This window comes from Pongo abelii, chromosome 6 (assembly GCF_028885655.2).
Source record: "Pongo abelii isolate AG06213 chromosome 6, NHGRI_mPonAbe1-v2.0_pri, whole genome shotgun sequence".
Classification (NCBI taxonomy): Eukaryota; Metazoa; Chordata; class Mammalia; order Primates; family Hominidae; genus Pongo; species Pongo abelii.
The window spans coordinates 12,784,459-12,807,018 of NC_071991.2; the positions used below are offsets into that span (position 1 = coordinate 12,784,459).

General features: G+C 57.2%; 3 protein-coding genes across 5 annotated transcripts in view; 2 read left to right on the plus strand and 1 right to left on the minus strand.

Annotated features, from left to right (window-relative positions):
- STYXL1 (serine/threonine/tyrosine interacting like 1) overlaps positions 1 to 3,353 on the plus strand; it is a 59,694-nt gene extending 56,341 nt beyond the window's left edge. Inside the window, exon 10 of the mRNA XM_054560352.1 lies at positions 3,235 to 3,353. The gene's annotated coding sequence lies outside the window, so the exon portion shown is untranslated. The remainder of the gene's footprint in view (positions 1 to 3,234) is intronic.
- TMEM120A (transmembrane protein 120A) lies at positions 502 to 8,250 on the plus strand. 2 transcript variants are annotated; one of them, XM_002817822.4, is made up of 12 exons: positions 502 to 1,303; positions 3,235 to 3,353; positions 3,532 to 3,648; positions 6,492 to 6,551; positions 6,693 to 6,788; positions 6,868 to 6,957; positions 7,061 to 7,126; positions 7,225 to 7,286; positions 7,431 to 7,523; positions 7,639 to 7,703; positions 7,809 to 7,877; positions 7,952 to 8,250. In XM_002817822.4, exons 1-12 carry the CDS (start codon positions 1,223 to 1,225, stop codon positions 8,063 to 8,065), a joined length of 1,032 nt encoding a protein of 343 aa, XP_002817868.2. In that variant the 5' UTR covers positions 502 to 1,222; the 3' UTR covers positions 8,066 to 8,250. The 2 variants fall into 2 exon arrangements, with proteins under 2 accessions (XP_002817868.2, XP_054416326.1); XM_054560351.2 differs by lacking the exon at positions 7,639 to 7,703 and having other exon boundaries at positions 605 to 1,303; positions 6,868 to 7,126.
- A 125-nt stretch (positions 8,251 to 8,375) lies between these two features.
- Positions 8,376 to 22,560, minus strand: part of LOC100452085 (NADPH--cytochrome P450 reductase) — a 72,094-nt gene continuing 57,909 nt past the window's right edge. For both annotated transcript variants that reach the window (XM_024249625.3, XM_054560348.2), the window contains 13 exons: positions 15,501 to 15,629; positions 14,609 to 14,758; positions 13,918 to 14,042; positions 13,529 to 13,618; positions 12,800 to 12,898; positions 11,526 to 11,642; positions 11,297 to 11,415; positions 10,251 to 10,432; positions 10,003 to 10,152; positions 9,371 to 9,641; positions 9,152 to 9,297; positions 8,984 to 9,066; positions 8,376 to 8,892 (listed from right to left, as the gene is read on the minus strand). In XM_024249625.3, coding sequence (XP_024105393.1) covers positions 8,748 to 8,892; positions 8,984 to 9,066; positions 9,152 to 9,297; positions 9,371 to 9,641; positions 10,003 to 10,152; positions 10,251 to 10,432; positions 11,297 to 11,415; positions 11,526 to 11,642; positions 12,800 to 12,898; positions 13,529 to 13,618; positions 13,918 to 14,042; positions 14,609 to 14,758; positions 15,501 to 15,629 — 1,806 coding nt within the window. In that variant the 3' untranslated portion in view covers positions 8,376 to 8,747. The remainder of the gene's footprint in view (positions 8,893 to 8,983; positions 9,067 to 9,151; positions 9,298 to 9,370; positions 9,642 to 10,002; positions 10,153 to 10,250; positions 10,433 to 11,296; positions 11,416 to 11,525; positions 11,643 to 12,799; positions 12,899 to 13,528; positions 13,619 to 13,917; positions 14,043 to 14,608; positions 14,759 to 15,500; positions 15,630 to 22,560) is intronic.

Sequence of the window (22,560 nt, forward strand, 5' to 3'; positions counted from 1 at the left end):
GGCACGGTCTTGCTGTGTCTCTCAGGCTGGAGTGCAGTGGCACAATCATGGCTCATTGCAGCCTCAACTTCCCTGGGCTCAAGTGATCCTCCCACCTCAACCTCCTGAGTGAGTAGCTGGGAATGCAAGCATGCACCATCACACCTGGCTAACTTATTTTTACTTTTGTAGAAACAGGGTCTTGCTCTGTTGCCTAGGCTGGTCTCGAACTCCTGGGCTCAAGTGATCCTCCAGCCTCGGCCTCCCCAAAGTGCTGGGATTACAGATGTGGGCCACGGCACCCAGTTGGAAGTTGTTTTCCGAATGCACTTCTCCAAAGCTGGCAGCACCCACAGAACAAACTGGGTATCAGGAGACGGCACAGACTAGGGGACTGGTAGGGGATTAGGATGTCCATCCATGCAGGGTCTTCCCCAAGTCCATTCGGCAACCATTCCCAGCCACCACGTGGGTGGGGCTGGGAACAGAGAGATGAATGCCGTCCCACCACCTAGCGCGCTCTGTGGAGGGATGGGGGTGGGGGGGGTGGGGGATTCCCCTCAACAGAAGGGCAGGCCTTCAAGGAGGAGTGGGGTTTTGCCAGAGGGGGAACGGCTTTACACGCAGCCCTGGCTTTCCTCAGGGTTTGAGTTGGGACAGAGCCCGGGATGGCTGCAGAGCTCCAATTAGGGACCTCCTGGTAGGCAGGACACAGCCGTTGGAAAGTTTTAAGCATGAACATGATGGGTAATCAGCCTTGTGTTTTGGGAAGGGCAGTCCGGTGGCCGCGAGAAGGGACAGTGGAAGTGAGGCAGGGAGAAAGGAGGCCGCTGTAAAAATCCAAGCGAGAAGCAGCTCTAACTCCCTTCCCCAAAGAGGCTCAGCTTCCCAAGGACGAAAATGTTGCAGGCAGGTGTCACCTCCCTGGACCTTGGTTTGCTCTCAGCATGACGGGCGAGAGCCCTGTTGGCTGCACCACGCGGCTGGCACAGTCAGTGCAGTCCAGCCCCGGGGGCTGTAGCCGTCCGAGTCCCGGTCCAGGCCGTGAGTCCCGGGGATAGCAACCGCCCTTGCATGCAGCCCCGCCCCTACCCCGGATTGGCTGGGGTGGGGGGCGTGGCATTTTCCCATTGGTGCCCGTGTCGGCGCGAGCCCGGAAGCGGACGGGGGCGGTGGCGGAGGAGCCTCGGATGTGCCGGGGTTGCTGCGCCGTCCTCCACTACTGGCTCCTGGCGCTGCAGCCATGCAGCCCCCGCCCCCGGGCCCGCTGGGCGACTGCCTGCGGGACTGGGAGGATCTACAGCAGGACTTCCAGAACATCCAGGTTAGCGCCGCTGCGGACGCCCCGGTCGCCCCCGAGCCGCGTCTCGCTGGCTCAGGGTCAAGGGTCGGGCAGCCCTGGGTCAGGCAGCGGGGAGCTAAGGGTCAGGGGTCGGAGCCCTGGCGTCACTGCCGAGGGGGGCGAGGCCCCGGGTCCTGGTGTCCACTGCCACCACCTCCAGTGTCCGGGAACCCCGGCGGGACCCCACCACGCTGGGCGACCTCGGCTTCCAATGAGGGCATTGGAAAGGGGCCCAGACCCCGACCCCGTCCCTTCCCAGAAGAGAGCGGCCGCCTGAGTCACACACGGGCGGGCCCAGCCTTGGGTCAGCCACTCAGCAGACGCGCAGCGGGCAGCGCCCGAGAGGCAGCCCAGGTCGGGGGAGCAGCGTTTAGGGGGAGTCCTCGGCCTGGATGGGGGGCGCCGCAGGCAGAGGGATACCGCGCGCCGCTGAGGCCTTTAGAAGGAAAGAGGGGACTTGACAGGCCCATGTGGCTGCATCAAGGAGAACTAGGGGAGGGGTGGGAGGGGTGGGAGGGGTGGTGGGCGGGGCCAGGCCCCGCCGGGACGCCCTGGCCTGGCAGAGATCAGAGTCCCTCCGAGGCCAGTGGAAAGCTACGGCAGGAATTGTCTGGACTGAGCTCCCCGGGGCCACTGTGGCTGTTCTGTCCAGAGGCCAGGGAGGAGGAGGCTGTTGGCCTCATCCAGGCAGGGAAGAGGGTGGTGGCTGTGGGTGGGCAGAAGTGGCACGTGCTGGGGCCCGAGGGGGCGTGGTGACCCCTCTTGGGCATGAGAAACAAGATCCAGAGAGAATAGAGCCCTGGCCAGCCGATGGCTTGGTTAGCCCTTCGCCTCTCCTGGACCGGTTCCAACCGCTTCCTGTGGGAAACCCAGCTGCCCCTGGCCCTGCCGAGCCCCCTGCCATTGGTGCTTCTCCCCAGAGACTGAGCAGACCCAGTCTCCCCGCCTGGCTGCCGCTGTCCTGGCCACAGCCCCTGCTTGGCTCTTCTCAGACTACTCCTTGCCCCATCTCTAGGCTGCGCCTTCTTGAGACTCACCTACCAGGGCAAAGTGCTCGGGGAAGCCTTGGGCCAAAGGTGCTGGGGGAAGGGAGTGGGGCTGGCCTTAGGGCAGGAGGCTCTAGGGCTGAAACCTGATGACCTTTAACCTGGGAAGAAGATGTCAGGGATTCCTGAGAACCTGAGTTCCTCCTGTACTGGAAGGCTAAATAGGCAGGAGGAGCTGAGAGGATAGAGGGGTGGCTCTGGGCTGCCTGCTTGGTCCAGAAGGTGGCCCTGGGGGCCTAAGCTCCAGACTCAAGGTAGGAAAAAGAGAGTCTGTCCTTGTAGGGTGGGGACAACTAGCAGATGGGCTGAGACTAAGAAAACCTTGGCTGGGCGTGGTGGTTTATGCCTGTAATCCCAGCACTTTGGGAGGCCGAGGCAGGCGGATCACCTGAAGTCAGGAGTTCAAGACCAGCCTGGCCAACATGGTGAAACCCTGTCTCTACAAAAATATAAAAATTAGCTGGGCATGATGGCGGGTGCCTGTAATCCCTTGGGAGGCTGAGGCAGAAGAATGGTTTGAACCCGGGAGCCGGAGGTTGGAGTGAGCTGAGATCGTGCCGTTGCACTTCAGCCTGGGTGACAGAACAAGACTGTCTCAAAAAAAAACACACAAAAAACAAAAACACCTAGTCTGTTTCTGGGGGAGGGGTGCTGTGGGGGTCTCTGGGCTCGCAGGAGGACACCCAGGTCCTTGCCTGCCTTGGGGAGACAGCCACCTCATCCCTGGGCAGGCACAGTTCTACCTCCTTTCCCGCTGAGCGAGACCCTCCCAGCAGCCCTGGGGGAGCCGGAGCCCCACGTCTTGCCTGCAGGCTCTGGCTCAGTGGCTCCCTAACTGGCCTGAGCTTTCTCCCCTCCGGCCCCCAGGAGACCCATCGGCTATACCGCCTGAAGCTGGAGGAGCTGACCAAACTTCAGAACAACTGCACCAGCTCCATCACGCGGCAGAAGAAGCGGCTCCAGGAGCTGGCCCTCGCCCTGAAGAAGTTAGGACCCCCTACCCCACCCGCCATGGGCTGAGTGTGGGGTGCGAGGGCTGGCGCTGTGAGGCCCTGGGCACCGCTCCTCCCCTCTCTGGGCCGTGTTTGCCCTTCTGCCCCTGTGGGAGTCAGGGAGGACACTCGGGAGTCCTCTTGCCCTGACTGTTCCTGGCCTTACCCGCAGATGCAAACCCTCCCTCCCAGCAGAGGCCGAGGGGGCCACACAGGAGCTGGAGAACCAGATGAAAGAGCGCCAAGGCCTCTTCTTTGACATGGAGGCCTATTTGCCGAAGAAGAACGGGTAAGGGCCCCCACCGCCGCCCCCAGCTCAGTTCCCAGCCACTCCTGAAGCCGGCTGCTGCCTCCTCTCGGTTATTATAGTCAGCACATGTTCTCTGGGCCCAGTACAGGCTGAGCAATGAGGCCCAGTGCTGACTTCAGGGGAGACACCTGGCTGAGAGTGACATTTCACTGTCATAGGTGCTTCGTAGCATGGGGAATGTGGTGGCACAGTGAGGGACACCTGACCCAGTCCAGGAGGTCGCAGAAGGCTTCCTGGATTAGGGGATGGGTGGGCTGAGTCTTACAGAATAAAGAGAGTGGGCTGGGCGCGGTGGCTCTCACCTGTAATCTCAGCACTCTGGGAGATGGAGGTGGGAGGATCACTTGACCTCAGTTCAAGACCAGTCTGGGTGACATACTGAGACCCTACATCTCTATTTATTGAAAAAGAACAAATAGGCTGGGTGCGGTGGCTCATGCCTGTAATCCCAGCACTTTTTTGGGAAGCCAAGACAGATCGCTTGAGTTCAGGAGTTCAAGACCCGCCTGGGTAACATGGTAAAACCCATCTCTACTAAAAATACAAAAATTAGCCGGGCATTGTGGCATGCGCCTGTAATCCCAGCTACTCGGGAGGCTGAGACAGGAGAATCACTTGAACCCGGGAGGCGGAGGCTGCAGTGAGCCGAGATCGCTCCACTGCACTGTAGCCTGGGCAACAGAGTGAGACTCTGTCTTGAAAAATAAATAAGTAAATAAATAAAAATGAGGCAGACACATGGACTGAGGGCGAGAGGTAGCAGCAGGTGGACAGGCCATGAGCAGAACTTGTAGTGGCCAGAGCTCGGGGAGGGAGGTGAGAGGGAGCGAAGAGACCAGAGGCTTTGCTGGGCTGCAGCACTTGCCTTGAGCCCAGTAGGCGGGCGGGGGCGGTGGAATGTGCACTTGGAAAGGCCAGCAGCTGTCACCCAGGAGGACGGACACCCCCCGCTGAGCAAAAAATCTCAGCAGAGGCTGCAGGCAGGGAGATAGCTGGAAGAGGGTGTGGCCCAGAAGGCAGGGAGAAAAGAGTGTCAGTAGCCTGGGGTCAGTCCTGTGATAAGGAAGGGGATGCGCTTCCTGGAAGTCGGGTCATCTTGGCAGAACCATTTGGTGGAACAGGGTGGATGTTGATCTTGGGGATGATAGAAGAGCCAAGGAAGGGAGACAGCCAAGTCTAGGAGACTTTTTTTTTTTTTTTTTTTTTTGAGACAGAGTCTCACTCTGTCGCCAGGCTGGAGTGCAGTCGCGTGATCTCGGCTCACTGCAACCTCTGTCTCCGTGGTTCAAGCGATTCTCCTGCCTCAGCCTCCGGAGTAGCTGGGTGGGCACCCGCCACCACACCCAGCTAATTTTTGTATTTTTAGTAGAGATGGGGTTTCACCATGTTGGTCAGGCTGGTCTCGATCTTCTGACCTCATGATCCAACCACCTCGGCCTCCCAAAGTGCTGGGACTACAGGTTTGAGCCACCGCGCCCAGCCCTTTGGGAGACTTTTTAGAGCTTGGCTGTGAGTGGAGGGAGAGAATTAGGAACTAGGAACTGGAAATTAGCACCGGGTTGAGAGGCAGCTACTGCCTGTTTGCAGGGTTACTTTGCCTCTGGGAAGACTCGAGCACATCCACCTGCTGAGAAGAGGGGCCGAGAGGGGAAAGACCCAGGAGAAGGGCAGGGGGTGATGGAGGGAAGCCCCGGGACAGCGAGAAGGGCTAGTGGGGGATGGAGGGCGCAGAGACGAGGGTGAGGAGTGCTCCCGGCTCAGTGCTCCCCACAGAGCAGAAGTTAGGCTGTCTTCTCTGCAATGTTGCAGGTGGGGCCTGAGGTGGGAGGAGACAGGATAGAGGGTTTCAGGGAGAGGCTGTGGAGAGGCCAGTGCTGGGAACCAGACGGGAGCTGAGTGGGGACACATCCGCAGCCTCGTGGGTTGGCAGTGGAGGCTGGAGCTGGCCTGCTTGGGGAGCACTGTGCCGGGAGCACTCTGTAGAGGGAGAAGCATGGCTGCCCCGGAAGCTCTTAGTGGCCTTGGGCAAATTGCCTAACCATGCTAAGCTTCTTGACTGGGAGCAAGAGCCCATGTGTCTGGGGCAGGTGCTGAGAAAGTGACCGTGACTTTGCTGTCACCTCTTTGAGTGTCTCTGGCAGAGAAGGGCAAGATGATCTCAGTTGGTAGGTGTGGAGGCTGGACATGAAGGGGATTGGCAAAAAAGTGGTGGAGTTGGCGGGTGGCCTGAGGACTCAGCAAGCTCCGATGAGATCTGGGACTGGAGAGCGTGGCGGCCTCGGTGAGGGATAAGGGGGGTTGTGGTGGGAAGAAACGCCCCAGGAGGCTGAGCACTTGGGGTCAGCCCACAGTCAGAGCTCTGAGTTTCTGTTCTGGCCAGATGTGGCCAGGCGTGTGGGTCTCTGAAGTGGAATCCAGTACTGCAGGTTCTGGAGGGGGAGGTGGCAGGGAGCGGGGGAGTAGGTGGTGGCCATTGCACAGGGGAGCAATTGGGGGCAGGGGGACGGCCCTAGCGGGGAGGGAGAGCCGGGTTCTCTTGGTGCCCCGAGGTGGGGAGTTTCAGGCAAGACTCCGGAGATGGGTGAGGGGAAACACTGTTTCCCCCAGGGGTCAGGATTCTGGAGCAGGCGGCGAGGAAAGCTGGGCATGGCAGGGAGTGGGTCTGCAGCCCCCAAGGTCAGAACCCGACGCCAAGGCCCTGAGGAAAGCAGCGGGTGAGGGGGTGGAGTGGTGGCCCAGGCTCTGGCCTGGCAAGCTTGGCTGAGTACCGGTGGCTTCTCTGTCACTCGGGCTTCTCCTCACCCTGCCATCCCCTTCCCTAGATTGTACCTGAGCCTGGTTCTGGGGAACGTCAACGTCACGCTCCTGAGCAAGCAGGCTAAGTAATCAGGCCGGGCCTTCACCCCGCAACCTCCACCCCTCCACCCGGCCTTCCCCCCAACCCAGCCTTCCCCTCCACCCCCCCACCCCACCTGGCCTTCCCCTCCACCCCCCTACCCATCTCACCGGCCTGCGCCCCCCAGGTTTGCCTACAAGGACGAGTATGAGAAGTTCAAGCTCTACCTCACCATCATCCTCATCCTCATCTCCTTCACTTGCCGCTTCCTGCTCAACTCCAGGTGGGCGTCCCACCCCGGCCGAGGACCCACCCCATCCCCAGTCACTGCAGTACCAACCCTCGGTCCCCTCCCTCCATAGGGTGACAGACGCTGCCTTCAACTTCCTGCTGGTCTGGTACTACTGCACCCTGACCATCCGGGAGAGCATCCTCATCAACAACGGCTCCCGGTGGGCAGGGCGGGCCCTGAGGGAGGGGAGCATGGAATGGGGCGCCAGGACCCTCTGGGAAGCAGGAACAGGCCCTGGGGGTGATGGTTTCTCTCTGCTCCAGGATCAAAGGCTGGTGGGTGTTCCATCACTATGTGTCTACCTTCCTGTCGGGAGTCATGCTGACGTGGTGAGTGGCTGGGCCCCGGCAGGGGCAGGAGCTGGGACAAGGAGGGGATACACGGCGTCCCCAAGGGTCCCCACACTGCCCTCCACTTTCTGTCTTAGGCCCGATGGTCTCATGTACCAGAAATTCCGGAACCAATTCCTCTCCTTTTCCATGTACCAGAGTGAGTGTCCCAGATGTCCGTGCTGAGCCCTGGAGGCACCCGTGGTGGGGGGTGGGGGCAGGGAACCCCCCTGGGCTGGGGGGTCGGGGCAGGGAACTCCCCTTCCGGGCTCAGCCCTGCTCCTCTGTCCTCCGCCCGGCCCAGGCTTCGTGCAGTTTCTCCAGTACTACTACCAGAGCGGCTGCCTCTACCGCCTGCGGGCGCTGGGCGAGCGGCACACCATGGACCTCACTGTGGGTGAGTCGGGCATGGCCCTGGCATCTGGACATTCTCCTTTCCTCCCATCCCGGGTCTGAGTGGTGGCGTCCCCTCTGTCCCTGGCCGTCCTGTGCCCTGACCTTCCTCCCCGCAGAGGGCTTCCAGTCCTGGATGTGGCGGGGCCTCACCTTCCTGCTGCCTTTTCTTTTCTTTGGACACGTAAGTCGTGCCTCTGTGTCCCTGCCTGTCTGTCCGTCCTCTGCGCCGGTTTCGGGCTCGAGCAGGGACTGGGTCTTCTGAGTAAAACGCCTCCTCCCTGCTCAGTTCTGGCAGCTTTTTAACGCGCTGACGTTGTTCAACCTGGCCCGGGACCCTCAGTGCAAGGAGTGGCAGGTGAGCCGGGGTCCCTGGAGAGGATGGATGGGGGGCCAGGCCCAGGTCCAGCCCTCACCCTATTCCTCCGGCAGGTGCTTATGTGCGGCTTTCCCTTCCTCCTCCTCTTCCTCGGCAATTTCTTCACCACCCTGAGGGTTGTGCACCAGAAGTTTCACAGTCAGCGGCATGGCAGCAAGAAGGATTGAGGCTGGGCCTTCCCCTGCTGGCCCAGAGGGGCTTCTGTCCTGTGTTGTGGGAGGGGATGGGAGGTGCCCCTCGAGTGTGCGTGTATCAGGGGGTCTCTTCTATTCTCCCTTGGGTTTTATGGGCTCTGTGGGCCCTGAAGGAAGACCTGGGCCCAGTGCCCTCAATAAAGAGAGGCCCAGAGGTGGCCTGAGTGTGTGTGTTCTCCTGGGGGAGGGCAGGGCTGGGTGGCTCCACCACATGGGTTCCTGGGGTCTGAGTTAAGTTGATCCAGGTGGAGGCCCCAGATCTACTCTCACAATACCAGGCAAATACAGAAAACAGAACTTTATTCCAAGGGCCAGAGGTTATTTAAAATTATTTACACTCATTGGAAATCACATGGAGGGGCTGGGCCCAGCTCAGCAGAGAGAAAGAGCCCTTCTGTGCAGCCACCGAGAGCTAGAGGCCTCCAGAGGCGTGGAGCCTGGCACCCCTGTGCTGTGCTGCCTGGGGCCGGTGGACCTCACCTAGCCTGGGGGGGCTGAGGAGGGTGCACCCCAGGCCCGGAGGAGTCTTTGTCACTGGGCCTGCGCCCATGCCAAGGCCAAGCCAAACACGCCCAGGAGACTGCGGGAGGGAGCCAGGAGAGTTGATTACAGGCCGGAGTCTGTGGGGTGGGGTGGGGTGGGGGCAGGCAGGCCCCTAGCTCCACACGTCCAGGGAGTAGCGGCCCTTGGTCATCAGTTTCTTGATGTAGTCCACTGCCTGCGCGTGCTCCATGGCCCCGAGCTCAGCCACGATGTCGTAGAAGGTGTTCTGCACATCCCTGGCCATGTTCCGTGCATCCCTGGGCAGGAAGAAGGGGTGCTGGGGGCTGGGCCAACTGCGGCAGGCCAGGCCTTGTCCTCCCTACCCCCTAGTCCAGTGACCCCACTCACCCACAGACGTAGATGTGGGCGCCGCCTTCGATCAACTTCCACAGGTGCTCTCGGTCTCGCTTTAACAGGTGCTGGACGTAGACCTGGGGCCAAGGGTGGTGCTGTCAGAGGGGGCATTGTGGCCCTGCCAGCCTCATGCCCGCCTTCGTGGGTGCCCGCCCGTCTCACCTTGTGGGACTGCTCCCGGGAGAAGGCCACGTTGAGCTGGGTGAGCGCACCGTCCCTGTGGAACTGCGCCAGCTCCTCCCGGTACAGGTAGTCCTCATCTGAGCGGCGGCAGCCGTAGTACAGCAGCGTCTCCCCCACCTCCTTGCCTGCGTGGCAGGGGCCGGGGTGAGCGTGGGACTCCCAGTCGTCACCCCCTCTCCCTCGCGGGACCCCACTCACCCTGCTGTCTCAGCCAGGCCCGCTCCTGGATGAAGCCTATGAAGGGTGCCACCCCGGTGCCGGGGCCCACCATGATGACAGGCGTAGTGGCCTTGAAGGGCAGGCGGAACTGGGACTTGCGCACGAACATGGGCACCAGCGCACGGCCGCCGTTCTCCCCAGCAGGCTCCTTGGCCCGCAGCCAGTTGGTGGCCACACCCTTGTTGATGCGGCCGGCCTTGGTCTCGTACTCCACAACCACTGCACATATGTGCACGGAGTTGGGGTGGACCTGTGGGGAGGGCCATGTGAGCTCCGCCGCCAAGCCAAGGCCCCTGCCGAGCCCCGACCCCGAGTCCCGTTCTGCAGGCCAGCCCCACTCACCCAGGGCCTCTTCCAGCCCACCTGGCACCCAAACCTCAGAGGCCCCCTCCCCAGCGGCTTCCCCGACTGGCTCTGGGGACCGGGGCTGGACAGATGCTGGGAATCTCACAAGCCAGCCCCACTGAGTCCACAGCCTGGGGAGGCATCTGGGGCTGGAACTGTGGCTCAGGGCTCAGCTCTCAGAGCTCCTGAGCCGGCCTTGCACTCTGCGTGCTGTGAGCAGGGCTGGGCCTCCAGCGTGTGGCTGGCAGGGCAGGGCCGGCCCTCACTTTGGAGGATGAGGCGATGGAGTAGTAGCGGGCCTGCAGGCGCGGCAGCAGCTCACACAGGTGGTCGATGGGGGGCCGCAGGGACGGGCAGTCCTGCAGAATGGCCAGGATGTGCCTCCGGGCCTCCACCACCCAGCTCAGGTACAGCTCCTAGGAGACACGGGGGTGAGATGGGGCTGATTGGGGCCCACGGAGCTCGGAGAACGGCGGGGTGAAGGGGCGGAGGTCGCAGGGCCAAGGGGGCGCACCTTGCCCTCGCCGGAGGAGGAGGCCATCTTGCGCAGCAGCTCCTGCTCCGAGGGCTCCGAGGCGTACTGCGCCAGCTCGTACAGCACGTTGGTGCGCGGCGGGTTGGTGATGTCCAGGTAGTAGGTGAGGGCCGTGCGGTAGGACGTGGGGCACGGGAATGGGTGCTTCTTGTTGGACTCCTCTGCGGGGAAGAGACAGGCAGGACTTGGGGTAGGCGGCCGGCTCTGCGGGAACAGGCGCCCCAGCTGGTGCTGGAAACAAGGTCTGCGCTCTCTGATGCCTCCCTGGCCCTGGGGCCAAGTCTGGGGCCTCCAGCCAGACAGGAAGTCCTCATCAGAGGCAGGACCCTGCTAGGGGAGGTGCGGGGGAGCCCCTGCACGCTAACGCACGCGCTGTGCTTTCAGCGCACACAACACTGACACAGCCCCGCCCAGGCTTCCCTCACAGGCGGGTTGCGGAAGCCGATAGTAAGGGCAGCCCTGGAGTGGCGGCTGAGGACCGGCAAGCAGGGGTGGGGCGAGGTGGGCTCGGCCCAGGTCGGTGACCAGTGGGGTCCGGGGGCCTCACAGCGGGAGGCTCAGGCTGGGCAGCCCCACCAGGCCCAGGCAGCCCCGCGCAATGGCTACTGCCACTCGGCACCACTGAGCACCCTTTGGGGGCCTGGGAGGGCTGACTCCTGACTTCAGTGAGGAGGTGGGGGCAGCCCCAGGCCCGCGGAAGTGGGTTGTGGAGCCAGGCCCTCCTTCCCAGCAGGACACAGTGGCCATGGGGGAGCCAGGGCTGCCTCTGCCTCCAGGCCTCAGCACCTCACTCCCTTAAAGGACTATGACAGTGACGGGGTAGGGGGAACCCCGACAGAGAGGGCTAGACCCCTACAGCCACTCCGCCTCCCGTTTGCTTGGGATCCTGTAACCGTGGAGTCTCGGTGCAAGGGCCTCCCAGGCACCAGGGCTTCAGGCCTAAGCAGAAGCTCAACCCAGGGCCTTCCTATAGGCCCAATCCTGCGGCTGCCTGAGCCCGGCAGGGCGCCCTGACTGGCACTCACCATCCAGGTTGTTCAGGGACATGATGACGTCCAGGTCGGCACCCAGGATTTTGCCCAGCTGGTTGACGAGAGCAGAGTCGTTGGCTGGGTATACAGCCACGTGGTCCCCAGATTCATACCTGAAGGGAGATGTGAGGCTCGGGAGGGGCGGAAGGCTGGCCCTGCCCGGGGTCAGGAGGCCCAGAGTGAGGGTTCAGGGGGTGATGGCGGCGATGGCGGCAGCTGGTACCTGATTTTGGAGTCCGAGATGTCCAATTCCAGGTGCATGAGGTGGCGCTCGGTTCCCTGGTTCAGCTTCCGGTTGGTGGTGACTGCAGCCAGGAACGGATTCTTGGCATCAAAGGGGCTGGGTGAGGAGGAGAGAAGCGCAGTGAGTAGCCAGGGCTTTGATCTGAGTCTCCATCTCCAAGGACCCTTCTGGTTGCACAAAGCACAGGGAATCTCAGAGATCTCCATGAGGAAATCTCACCAGTTACATCAAGGGCTCTCCCAGCCCGGTCCAATGCAGTTCTCTTTTTTTTTTTGAGACAGAGTTTCGCTCTGCCACCCAGGCTGGAGTGCAGCAGGGCGATCTCGGCTCACTGCAACCTCCGCCTCCCAGGTTCAAGCAATTCTCCTGCCTCAGCCTCCTGAGCAGCTGGAATTACAGGCGTGTGCCACCATGCCTGGCTAATTTTTATATTTTTACTAGAGACGGGGTTTCACCATGTTGGCCAGGCTGGTCTTGAACTTCTGACCTCAGGTGATTCACCCACCTCGGCCTCCCAAAGTGCTGGGATTACAGCTGTGAGCCACCTCGCCCAGCCCCAATGCGGTTCTCTCTATAGTCCCACCACGTGGGCAGAGCTGGGTCATCAGTGTCTGTTTACAGATGTGGAAACTGAGGCTAGCCCCTAAAAGACCTGTGAGGCCCAAGCTGATGGCCCCACAGGCTGGAAGGTGGCTGGTCCCCAAATGAGGAGCACAGCTCCCCCACCCCCACCGTGGACAAGAGAGAAACTTGCACTCCGGAAAGCCACTGACATGCGGGGCTTCTCGCTCCAGCCAGGCTGGGACAGGCCTACAGCAAGCAGGACAGCTGGTCTTGGATGCAGTGGCACGAGGACTTCCCTGGGTGGCTCGGGCAGGAATCTGGGCAGCAACCAGGGGCCAGCAAGGGTACAGAGAGGAACGCCAGGTTTCTCCCCCAAGTCTACCTATGGAGATAGATTCTAAGAAAATGAACCCTTCTGCCAAAGAGGAGCCTAGCCACAGATGCCAATGCGCTGTCCTTGTCGAGAAGTGGGACGTGTCCTGCTGCCCCAGGCAGTGCAGAGTAAGGTGGCTAAGTAAGCTCAGTACAAACTGGGCGAGTGCCAGTCTCCCGCCCCACTCACACCCACTCGTGGCACGGGGTCTGGTGAGAAGGGCCCTGTGGGGATATGGGGATACACAGCAGACTGAGCCTGGGGTGCACCAGTGGCCATAGAGCCGTCTGCCCCAAGCCACACTCCCTCCACTCACGGCTTCTGGTTCTCGTAGCTCTTCAGCCGGCCCATCTCCCCCATGTACACCTTGGCCGCGTCTATGTCCGTGTGGACCACGAGCTCGTACTGGCGAATGCTGGAAAGTGGAGAGCAAGGGTGAGGCCGGGAAGCGGCAGGGGTCAGTCCCAAGAGGGAGGGATCGGACTGCAGGGGAGACCATGCGTGGCCTTTGGGGCGAGGGCCCAGGTACATACAACAAGAAGCAGGGGAGCCCCTGCTGCAGATGCGCAAGGAGGGCAGGCAAGGGAGCAAGGAGGGAGGCAGCGTGGAGCTGCCGGGGGCCAAAGGCCCAGAGGCCCAGAAGCCGGGGCAGGGCTGGGCAGGCTTCCAGGAGATTCTGGGAGAAGGTAAGGAAGCCCGGGCAGCACCCAGGGGCCACCAAGGGCACCGAGAGGAACATTATGTTTTCGGCCGAGTCTGTGGAGGCAGATTTTAAGGAAATGAGCCCTTTTGCCAAAGTTGAACCTAGCCACAGAGCCCGACGGCTGTGTCCTTGTCGAGAGGCGGGATGTACCCCGTTGCCCCAGGGCAGTGCAGAGCAAGGTGGCAGAGTGAGTGCTTGGCTGGGACCAAGGTCCCTCCTCGACCCTATGACGGAGTGTCTTCTAACCTCGCTGCGACCCACTGCCAGCCCTCATTCCAGGGTAGCTGCCCTCGGCACAGGACTCACCCAGGCCACCCACTGCACCTGCGGGCACTCGCTCACCTGGACTCCTCGCCAGTGGCTTCCACCCCAAAGTGCTCGCACACGGCCGGCCAGAACTGCTCTCGCCAGGTGATGAAGTCCTCCTCCAAGCTGGGCCAAGGAGAGGAGATGGGGAGCGGCTCAGGGGAGGCCGATGTGGCAACAGTACCTGGTGCCAGGCACGCCCCGACCCCACCCCATCCCCAAAGCTCAGGACTGTGCACCCTGGGGTGCCCAGCGACATAAACCCAGAGCATCAGGAAGGCTCCAGGGAGTTGGGCAAGCCGAAAAACAGAACTGGCAGGGGCAGGGCAGAGGCTCAGCTGACACAATGGTGTGCGCGCCCCTCACGTTCCACGGCCCCTGCCTAAGCCCGCAGCACTGATCATGGTGGCAGGGTGGGCACTCACTTCCCGTCGTCGTCGCCCAACCCCAGCTCAAAGATGCGCTGGGCGCCGAGCTGCTCCAGCCGCTTGTCCACGTACTTGCCCATGGCATTGAAGTGCTCGTAGGTCTTGTTCCCGAGACCAAACACCTGTGTGGACACAGGGGCCACTCTGAGGCCTGGCCTTCGACCTGACCAGTGGGAGGTACCGTGGGGGCTGGGTGGGAGGCCCCACAGTGCTGGCTGAGCTGCTGGCAACAGCTGCAGGCCTCCGTCCCACCAGGCGCCTTGCACTGTGAGGAACACTGGGCCACTGTAGAGGCTTCATTTGGGTGACCTGCAGCCCACAGCCTGCCCCATCCAGTGCCAGCCTCAACCCACGGGGAAGCAGGGGTAGCCCACCCTCCCCACCGGGCTGGGGCTCCTAGGCCAGGCTCTCCTAGGCCAGGCAGGTCTCAGTCGTCCGGCCAGACCCTTCTTGCCTTTAGTCTCCAGCACCCAATACCCCCTGGAGCCAACTGGGGCTGGGGACAGGGAGGGGACATTCTCGTAGTGTTGGGGTCCAGGGCAGAGGAGAGGGTCTCACAAGCGGCCTGCCCTGGCTGCTGAGGACAGGGTGGGGGTCTGGAGGGCTGCCTTTCAGACACAAGGATCTGGAGTCCCCAGGGAGGCACCGCAGGCCACCGGGAGCCCATAGCAGTCTTTGGGTGACTCACCGCGAACTTGACCCCAGAGAGATCCACGTCCGTCTCCTGCAGCCAGTCGTAGAAGTCCTGGGCATTGTCGGTGGGGTCCCCCTCGCCGTAGGTGGCCATGCAGAAAACCACCAGGGCGTTGTCGATCTCTGGCAGGCTGCTCAGGTCGGCCTGCAGAAACAGGGACAGGACCGCGCCCCGGCCATGACTGAGCCTGTTCAAGGTTCAACCCGCACCAGACGGGGAAGGCCAGGTCCTGCCCAGGGTGGCACCAGGCCAGGGATGTCCGAGTGTCATGGGATCAGAGAGAAGGAACAACACAGAGGGGCTGGGGAATGGGCATTTGTGCCAGGTGGGCAGGACAAGGTCACCTGTGTTAGGCTGGAGCGGAGAGGATGTGTTTCTAGAGGAAAGTGAAGCTTGGCACAAAAGAGCCATCAGAATGCAGCCTCCTCTGCTGATGCAGGTCTGAGGCCACCCTGGGAACCTCATCATTCCAGGGCTCCCAGGCACCACATGGCCCCGGTGCACACTGATATCTAACTAAACTGTCCATCAACTGCAAATGCAGCCTGGAGATGGCTGTGGGGTGGTGCCCGTCACCAAGACCTCGGAGGAGGGGTTTGGGTTTGGTTTGGGAGATGTGGTGGCCGCAAGAAGGGCAGCCGGCGCTCAGGGGAGGGCCAGTCCTGGGGAAAGGACGCCTGGCACGTGGCTGCAACTGCAGGAATGGCCCTTCCTTCAGTCAGCCCGGGCAGGGATGGCACTGACCCTCACGGGAAGGCAACTTCCGAGGACGTCTTCCCAGGACCCCATTCCCTGCCGGCCTCCCCCTGCTGAGGGGCGCCCTACAGACCTGCTCCCTGTCCTGCCCACTGCCTTCATCTGGGGCCAGCGCGCGGTGGCAGCTTACCAAGTCATACTCCTCAGGGTCCGCTGACATGCCTCGCATCCCGTAGCGGTGGGCATCCTTGGACAGGCGGTTGGCAAACTCCTCTGCAGTCCCCGTCTGGGAGCCGTAGAACACGATGATGTTCCTCCCCTAAGGAAGGCAGACACGGGGTTGGTGAGGGCCACAGACCTCAGCCATGGCTCCGGCGGACACCCACTGGGCAGGCCCGGCAGGCCACCCCCCTTTCCTTCCTGACTTTGAGTCCCTTCTAAGTTCCTCTGGGACTCGCTTCTGACGGTCACAGCCACTGTGGCAAAGGAGGGCAAAGGTCACCAAGGCAATCTCACACACGCGGCTGCTCAAGATCACATTTCTGACATTTTCATGACACGGGGAAAAAACAAAGTTAAAAAGAGTAACCAATGTATAGCCCTTATCCATGGGGGAATGGTTCCAGGACCTCCCATAGATACTTAAATCCAAGGATGCGGCCGGGCGCGGTGGCTCACACCTGTGATCCCAGCACTTTGGGAGGCCGAGGCGGGCGGATCACCTGAGGTCAGGAGTTCGAGACCAGCCTGACCAACATGGTGAAACGCCATCTCTACTAAAAATACAAAAATTAGCCGGGCATGGTGGCGTGCACCTGTAATCCCAGTTACTAGGGAGGCTGAGGCAGGAGAACAGCTTGAACCCAGGAGGTGGAGGTTGCAGTGAACCGAGATCACGCCACTGCACTCCAGCCTGGGTGACAGAGCAAGACTCTACCTCCGGTAGCTCACACCTGTGATCTCAGCACTTTGGGAGGCCGGGGTGGGCAGATGACCTGAGGTCGGGAGTTCAAGACCAGCCTGACCAATATGCAGAAAACCCTGTCTCTACTAAAAATACAAAATTAGCCGGGCATGGTGGCGCATGTCTGTAATCCCAGCTACTTGGGAGGCTGAGGCAGGAGAATCACTTAGACCTGGGAGGCAGAGGTTGTGGTGAGCCGAGATCGCGCCATTGCACTCCAGCCTGGGCTACAAGAGCGAAACTCCGTCTCAAAAAAAACAAAAAAATCCAAGGATGCTCAAGTCCCTGCTATAAAATGATGTGGTATTTGTGTGTAGCCTACACCCATCCTCCAACATACTTTAAATCATCTCTAGATTACTTATTAATCTAATAATGTAATGTAAATTCTCTGTAAATAGTTGCTATGCTGTATTGTTTAGGGAACAGTAACATGAGAGTATGTGTTCAGGACAGACACAACCATCCATTTTTTTCTCCAAATATTTTCAATCTGCAGTTGAATTCATGAACTCAGAACTCACGGATATGCAGGGCTGGCTATACAATCTAATTGTGTCATATAAATAATAGATATGTATATCAAAACATACATATGTATTTTCTTTCTATACCCACAGGCACAAAGAAAACAGAATGGCAAGAAATATATCGAGAGTCCCTAAATGGGGCATTCTGGATGTGTTTTGCTGGTTAATTATAATACATATTCATTATAAAATTTTAAAACAGGGAAAGGTCCTAGGGGCTGGCTCACATACTCGTCAGTCCACCTTCCTCCTCCAGCAGCTGTTGAAAAGCCTGAAATCCTATTCCCCAGAGCCCGTTGGGGCTGAAGTTGCAGCCAATTCGGTTCAGCCAATTGAATGTTCTTTGCAAGATCTGAAGGGTGGAAGGGAGGCAAAGGGTTCCTGGCCCCTCAAGCACATGTGAGGTTCTCTGCAGTGCCTGGTCTTCAGTGCCTGAGGCATTTTTCTTTTTTTCTTTTCTTTTTTTTTATTTTTGTGTGTGAGATGGAGTCTCGCTCTGACACCCAGATTGGAGTATAATGGCACGATCTCAGCTCACTGCAACCTCTGCCTCCCGGGTTCAAGCAATTCTCGTGCCTCAGCCTCCTAAGTAGCTGGGATTACAGGCACCCACCACTATGCTCAGCTAATTTTTTTAAATTTTTAGTAGAGACTGGGTTTCAACATGTTGGCCAGGCTGGTCTCGAACTCCTGACCTCAGGTGATCTGCCCACCTTGGCCTCCCAAAGTGCTGGGATTACAGGCGTGAGCCACCGTGCCCAGCCACCTGAGGTATTTCTAATAGTTTTGGTAGCCAGACTGCAAGTTCCTAGTCCTGGCTACCGGCTTATGTGATGTTCAGAGGCAGCTGTAGCAGTAGCTTCTTATCCTGGATCACAGCTACACGTGGTGTGTCCTGAACTCAACAGTTTCAGGCTGGATTCGAACGGAGCAGCTACCTTGCAGGTCACTTCTGTGATATCTTAGAGACCAACCTAAAACCTGCTCCTTCAGCCCCTCCAGTAACCTGGAAGCGCCCCCTTCCCTGTGTGAAATCCTTTCCAGATTAAAATGCCTAAAGCAGTCTCTAGTTTTCACACTGAATCCCACCTCATACAAAATAAAACTTATGGGGCCGGGTGCAGTAGTTCACTTCTGTAATCCTAGTACTTTGGGAGGCCGAGGTAGGAGGATGACTTGAGCCCAGGAGTCTGAGACCAGCCTGGGCAACATGGCAAAACCCTGTCTCTACTAAAAATACAAAAAATTTATCTGGGTGTGGTGGCGCATGCCTATGGTTCTAGCTACTTGGGAGGCTGAGGTGGGAGGATCACTTAAGCCTGGGAGGTTGAGGCTGAAGTGAGCTGTGATCAAGCCACTGCACTCCAGCCTGGGTGACAGGAGTGAGACTGAGTCTCAAAACAACCACCAAAAAAAACTTAGGGATTACAATAAACGTTCTTATACTTTTTAAAGTTCCTGAATTTTCTACAAATCATTGTTAAATCATTAGAAGTTTTTTTTTTTTTTTTTCTTGAGACAGAGTTTTGCTCTTGTTGCCTAGGCTGGAGTGCAGTGGTGCGATCTCAGCTCACTGCAACCTCCGCCTCCTGGGTTCAAGCGATTTTCCTGCCTCAGTCTCCCGAATAGCTGGGATTACAGGTGCCCGTCACCATGCCTGGCTAATTTTTTGTATTTTTAGTAGAGACAGGGTTTCACCATGTTGGCCCAGCTGGTCTCAAAACTCCTGACCTCAGGTGATCCGCCCGCCTCAGCCTCCCAAAGTGCTAGGGTTACAGACATGAGCCACTGCGCCCAGCCAAAAGGATTTTTATTTTTTTTTAGACGGAATTTTGCTCTGTTTGCCAGGCTGGAGTGCAGTGGTGCGATCTTGGCTCAATGCAACCTCTGCCTCCCGGGTTGGGAGGCAACAGCCTCCCAAGTACCTGGGACTACAGGTGCGCGCCACCATGCCTGGCTAATTTTTGTATTTTTAGTAGAGACGGGGTTTTTGCCCAAAAGGATATTTTAAAATAATCACTGTAAAAATACTCAATAGAAGAGAAAGTGCTCATGATTATCAGGTTAAGAGAACAAAAGATGACCTAAGATAGCAGCTAAATATTTACAGGAGCATCAAAATACATAAAATACCTAGAAATAAACTTTATAAGAGATGGGTCAGAAGCTACTGAACGACACACAAAGGACTCACGCCAATGGAAAAGCACCCCGATTGTGGACAGGGAGTCTCGAACCACAGAAATGGCAGCTCTATTTATGTCACTAGAGAAATGTGGCATGATGTAATAGAAATCTGAACCAGCTGGGTGCAGTGGCTCACACCGGTAATCCCAGTACCCTGGGAGGCCACACCAGGAGGACTGCTTAAGCCCAGGAGTTTGAGAACAGCCTGGGCAACAGAGTGAGAGACCCAGTCTCTACCAAAAAAAAAAAAAAAAAAAAATCTGAACAGCTCTTTTTTCCTCAACAAATTGATCCTAAAAGTCATGGAAAAATAAGAAAGAATCCATATATTAAAACATTATTTGGCAATAAAAAGGAAGTACTAACATATGCTACAGTGTGGGTGAACCTTGAACACGTTGTGCCCAGCGAAAAGAACCCAGAGACCCAGCTATTATTATTATTATTTGACAAAGGGTGTAGCTCTGTTGCCCAGGCTTGAGTTCAGTGGTCACTGCAATCTGTGCCTCCCAAGCTCAAGCTATCTTCCCACTTCAGCCTCTCAGGTAGCGGGGACTATAGGCGCGCACAACTGTGTCCCGCTAACTTTTCTATTTTTTGTGGAGATGGGGTTTCGCCATGTTGCCCAGGTTGGTCTCAAACTCCTGGGCTCAAGCGATCTGCCCACCTCGGCCTCCCAAAGTGTTGGGATTACAGGCGTGAGCCACTGCGCCCAGCCCAGGAATTAAGTATATGATAAAGGTGGCATTTCAAACCAGTGGGGGAAAGATGGACTCTAATACATGGTGTTTAGACAGCTATGTAAAATGTAGAGTTGGATTCACACCTCACATCTTACATCAGGATAAATTCCCAATAGATGAGATTTTAAATTTTGAATATGAAAAACAAAACCCTAAAAGTACTAGAAAAAAAAAATACAGGAATATCTTAATCTCTTTAGCATGGGGAAGACCTTCAAATTATGAAGGTCCAGAAGTCACGAAAAGAAAGAATCATATAGTTGACTATATAACTTTTACACAGCAAAACAAATAAAAATGCGATCAGCTACGTTGAAAGACAAACTTTTTTTTAAGAGATGGAATCTCAAACTCTTTAATGGGCAAGATATTTTCAACTTATATCACAGACAAGAGATTCATCTCCCTAATAATTTCAAGGAGAAAGATCCATCCCAACAGAAAAGCGGGCAAAAGATGTGAAGAGAGAATCTATTAAAAAAAGAAAAAAGAGGCTGGGTGCGGTGGTTCAGGCCTGTAATTCCAGCACTTTGGGAGGCCAAGTTGGGTGGATGACCTGAGGTCAGGAGTTCGAGACCAGCCTGGCCAACATGGCCAAACCCTGTCTCTACTGAAAATACAAAAGTTAGCCAGGCATGGTAGCACGCACCTGTAATCCCAGCTACTCAGGAGAATGAGGCAGGAGAATTGCTTGAACCCGGGAGGTGGAGATTGCAGTGAGCCGAGATCACACCACTGCACTCCAGCCTGGGCAACAAAGCGAGACCCTGTCTCAAAAAAAAAAAAAGAAAGAAAAAAAGAAAAACGAAGCCATCTAGATCTAGATGGGTGAAAATCTACTGAATCTCATTCATAAAAATGTAAATTACAACTATACTGAGATTTTTTTTTTTAAACCTAGAAAACTGACAAAAATCTAAACTTTAATAACAAACTGTTGGCAAGGCTGTGGGGAACAGTTTTCTCACACGTCGCTATTCTTGAGCGCGTGCCACGGTGTGACTCCTATGGGGACGATTTGTAGCTTCTATCATGATTGCAAACACATCTACCTTCCGATCCAGCAATTCCCCTTTTGGGACTGCTTTGTATTTGAAATGTGCAAATCAAGCTACATATTCACAGTGACCAAAGAGTAGAAAGAGCCCCAGTGCCCATCTTTAACAGGACAGGGTTAAATGCATTACAGTGAATCCAGACGGCCATATAATGGAATCATGGTACAGCTAAGATGATGGCAGTATCTTCGTATTGATATGGAAGGATCTTTGAGACATATTAAGTTGTTTTGTGTGTGTTTTTTTTTAAAGCAAGGTCAGCCGGGCGCAGTATCTCAGGCCTGTAATCCCAGCACTTTGGGAGGCCGAGGCAGATGGATCACTAGGTCAGCAGTTTGAGACCAGCCTGGCCAACATGGTGAAACCCCGTCTCTACTAAAAATACAAAAATTAGCCAGGCATGGCGGCAGGCGTCTGTAACCCCAGCTACTCCGGAGGCTGATGCAGGAGAATCACCTGAACCCAGGAAGTGAAGGTTGCAGTGAGCCAAGACTGCGCCATTGCACTCCAGCCTGGGCAACAGAGGGAGACTCTGTCTCCAAAAAAAAAAAAAAAAAAAAAAAGCAAGATCTGGAACAGTGCACGTAGTATGCCACATTTTGTGTTTTAAGAAAAGTGTAGGCCGGATGCAAATGGCTCACGCCTATAGTCCCAGCACTTTGGGAGGCGGAGGCAGGATTGCTTGAGGCCAGGAGTTCAAGACCAGCCTGGGCAACATAGCGAGAACCTGTTCCTATGAAGAATAAATTTAAAAAGTAGCCAGGCGTGGTGGTGTGCGCCTGTAGTCCCAGCTACTTGGGAGGCTGTGGTAGGAGGATCACTTGAGTCCAGGAGTTTGAGGCTGCAGTGAGCTATGATGGCACCACTGCACTCCAGCCTGGGCAATACAGTGAGACCCTGTCTCTAAAATAAAATAAAGGTTTTTTTAAGTTAAAAATAAGAGTCTGTTTGTTTACTTGTATGTTCATACAGGAACTCTAGAAGGATCCATAAATAATAACAGTGGGGATGAGTGGGTGGCAGAGGGGAGCTTTCCACTGAATAGTGGATGTTTTTATTTTAACCATGTAAATGTACTACTGATGCCTACAATTAAATACTTAAATTGGCTGGGTGCGGTGGCTCAGGCCTGTAATCCCAGCACTTTGGGAGGCTGAGGCGGGTGGATCACCTGAGGTCAGGAGTTCAAGACCAGTCTGGCCAACATGGTGAAATCCCATCTCTACTAAAAGTACAAAAATTAGCTGGGCGTGGTGGCACGCACCTGTAATCCCAGCTACTCGGAAGGCTGAGGCACGAGAATGGCTTGAACCCGGGAGGTGGAGCTTGCAGTGAGCCAAGATTACGCCACTGCACTCCAGCCTGGGTGACAGAGCGAGATTCCGTCTCAAAAAAAAAAAAAAAGTAACAAAAACAAAGCAGAGATAAAATGGCAGTGGTGCCATGACTGCAGCTCTGTGAGATTTACCTCTGCTCCTGGACAGGCCAGGACCAGACGGGAGAAGCTTCGTGAGTTAGAGGGAGGGTCTGTTCTTAGACTTTGGTTTGTTCAAAAAGTAAAGATTCAAGGAAACAAACTGTCCCAGCAACAGCAGAGCTGCTTCAGGGCTTTGGTTAGGCAAGAATGACTCCCAGATGAGCCGGGCTGCGTTCCCTCTCCTGGCCCCCGGGACATCCTCTGTGCGGTGACGCCAGCCGTCTGCTAGACTTGCTCACATGCCCACCGGGGCCGAGGCTTCCTGAGAAGAGTAAAGACAAGCAGGAAACT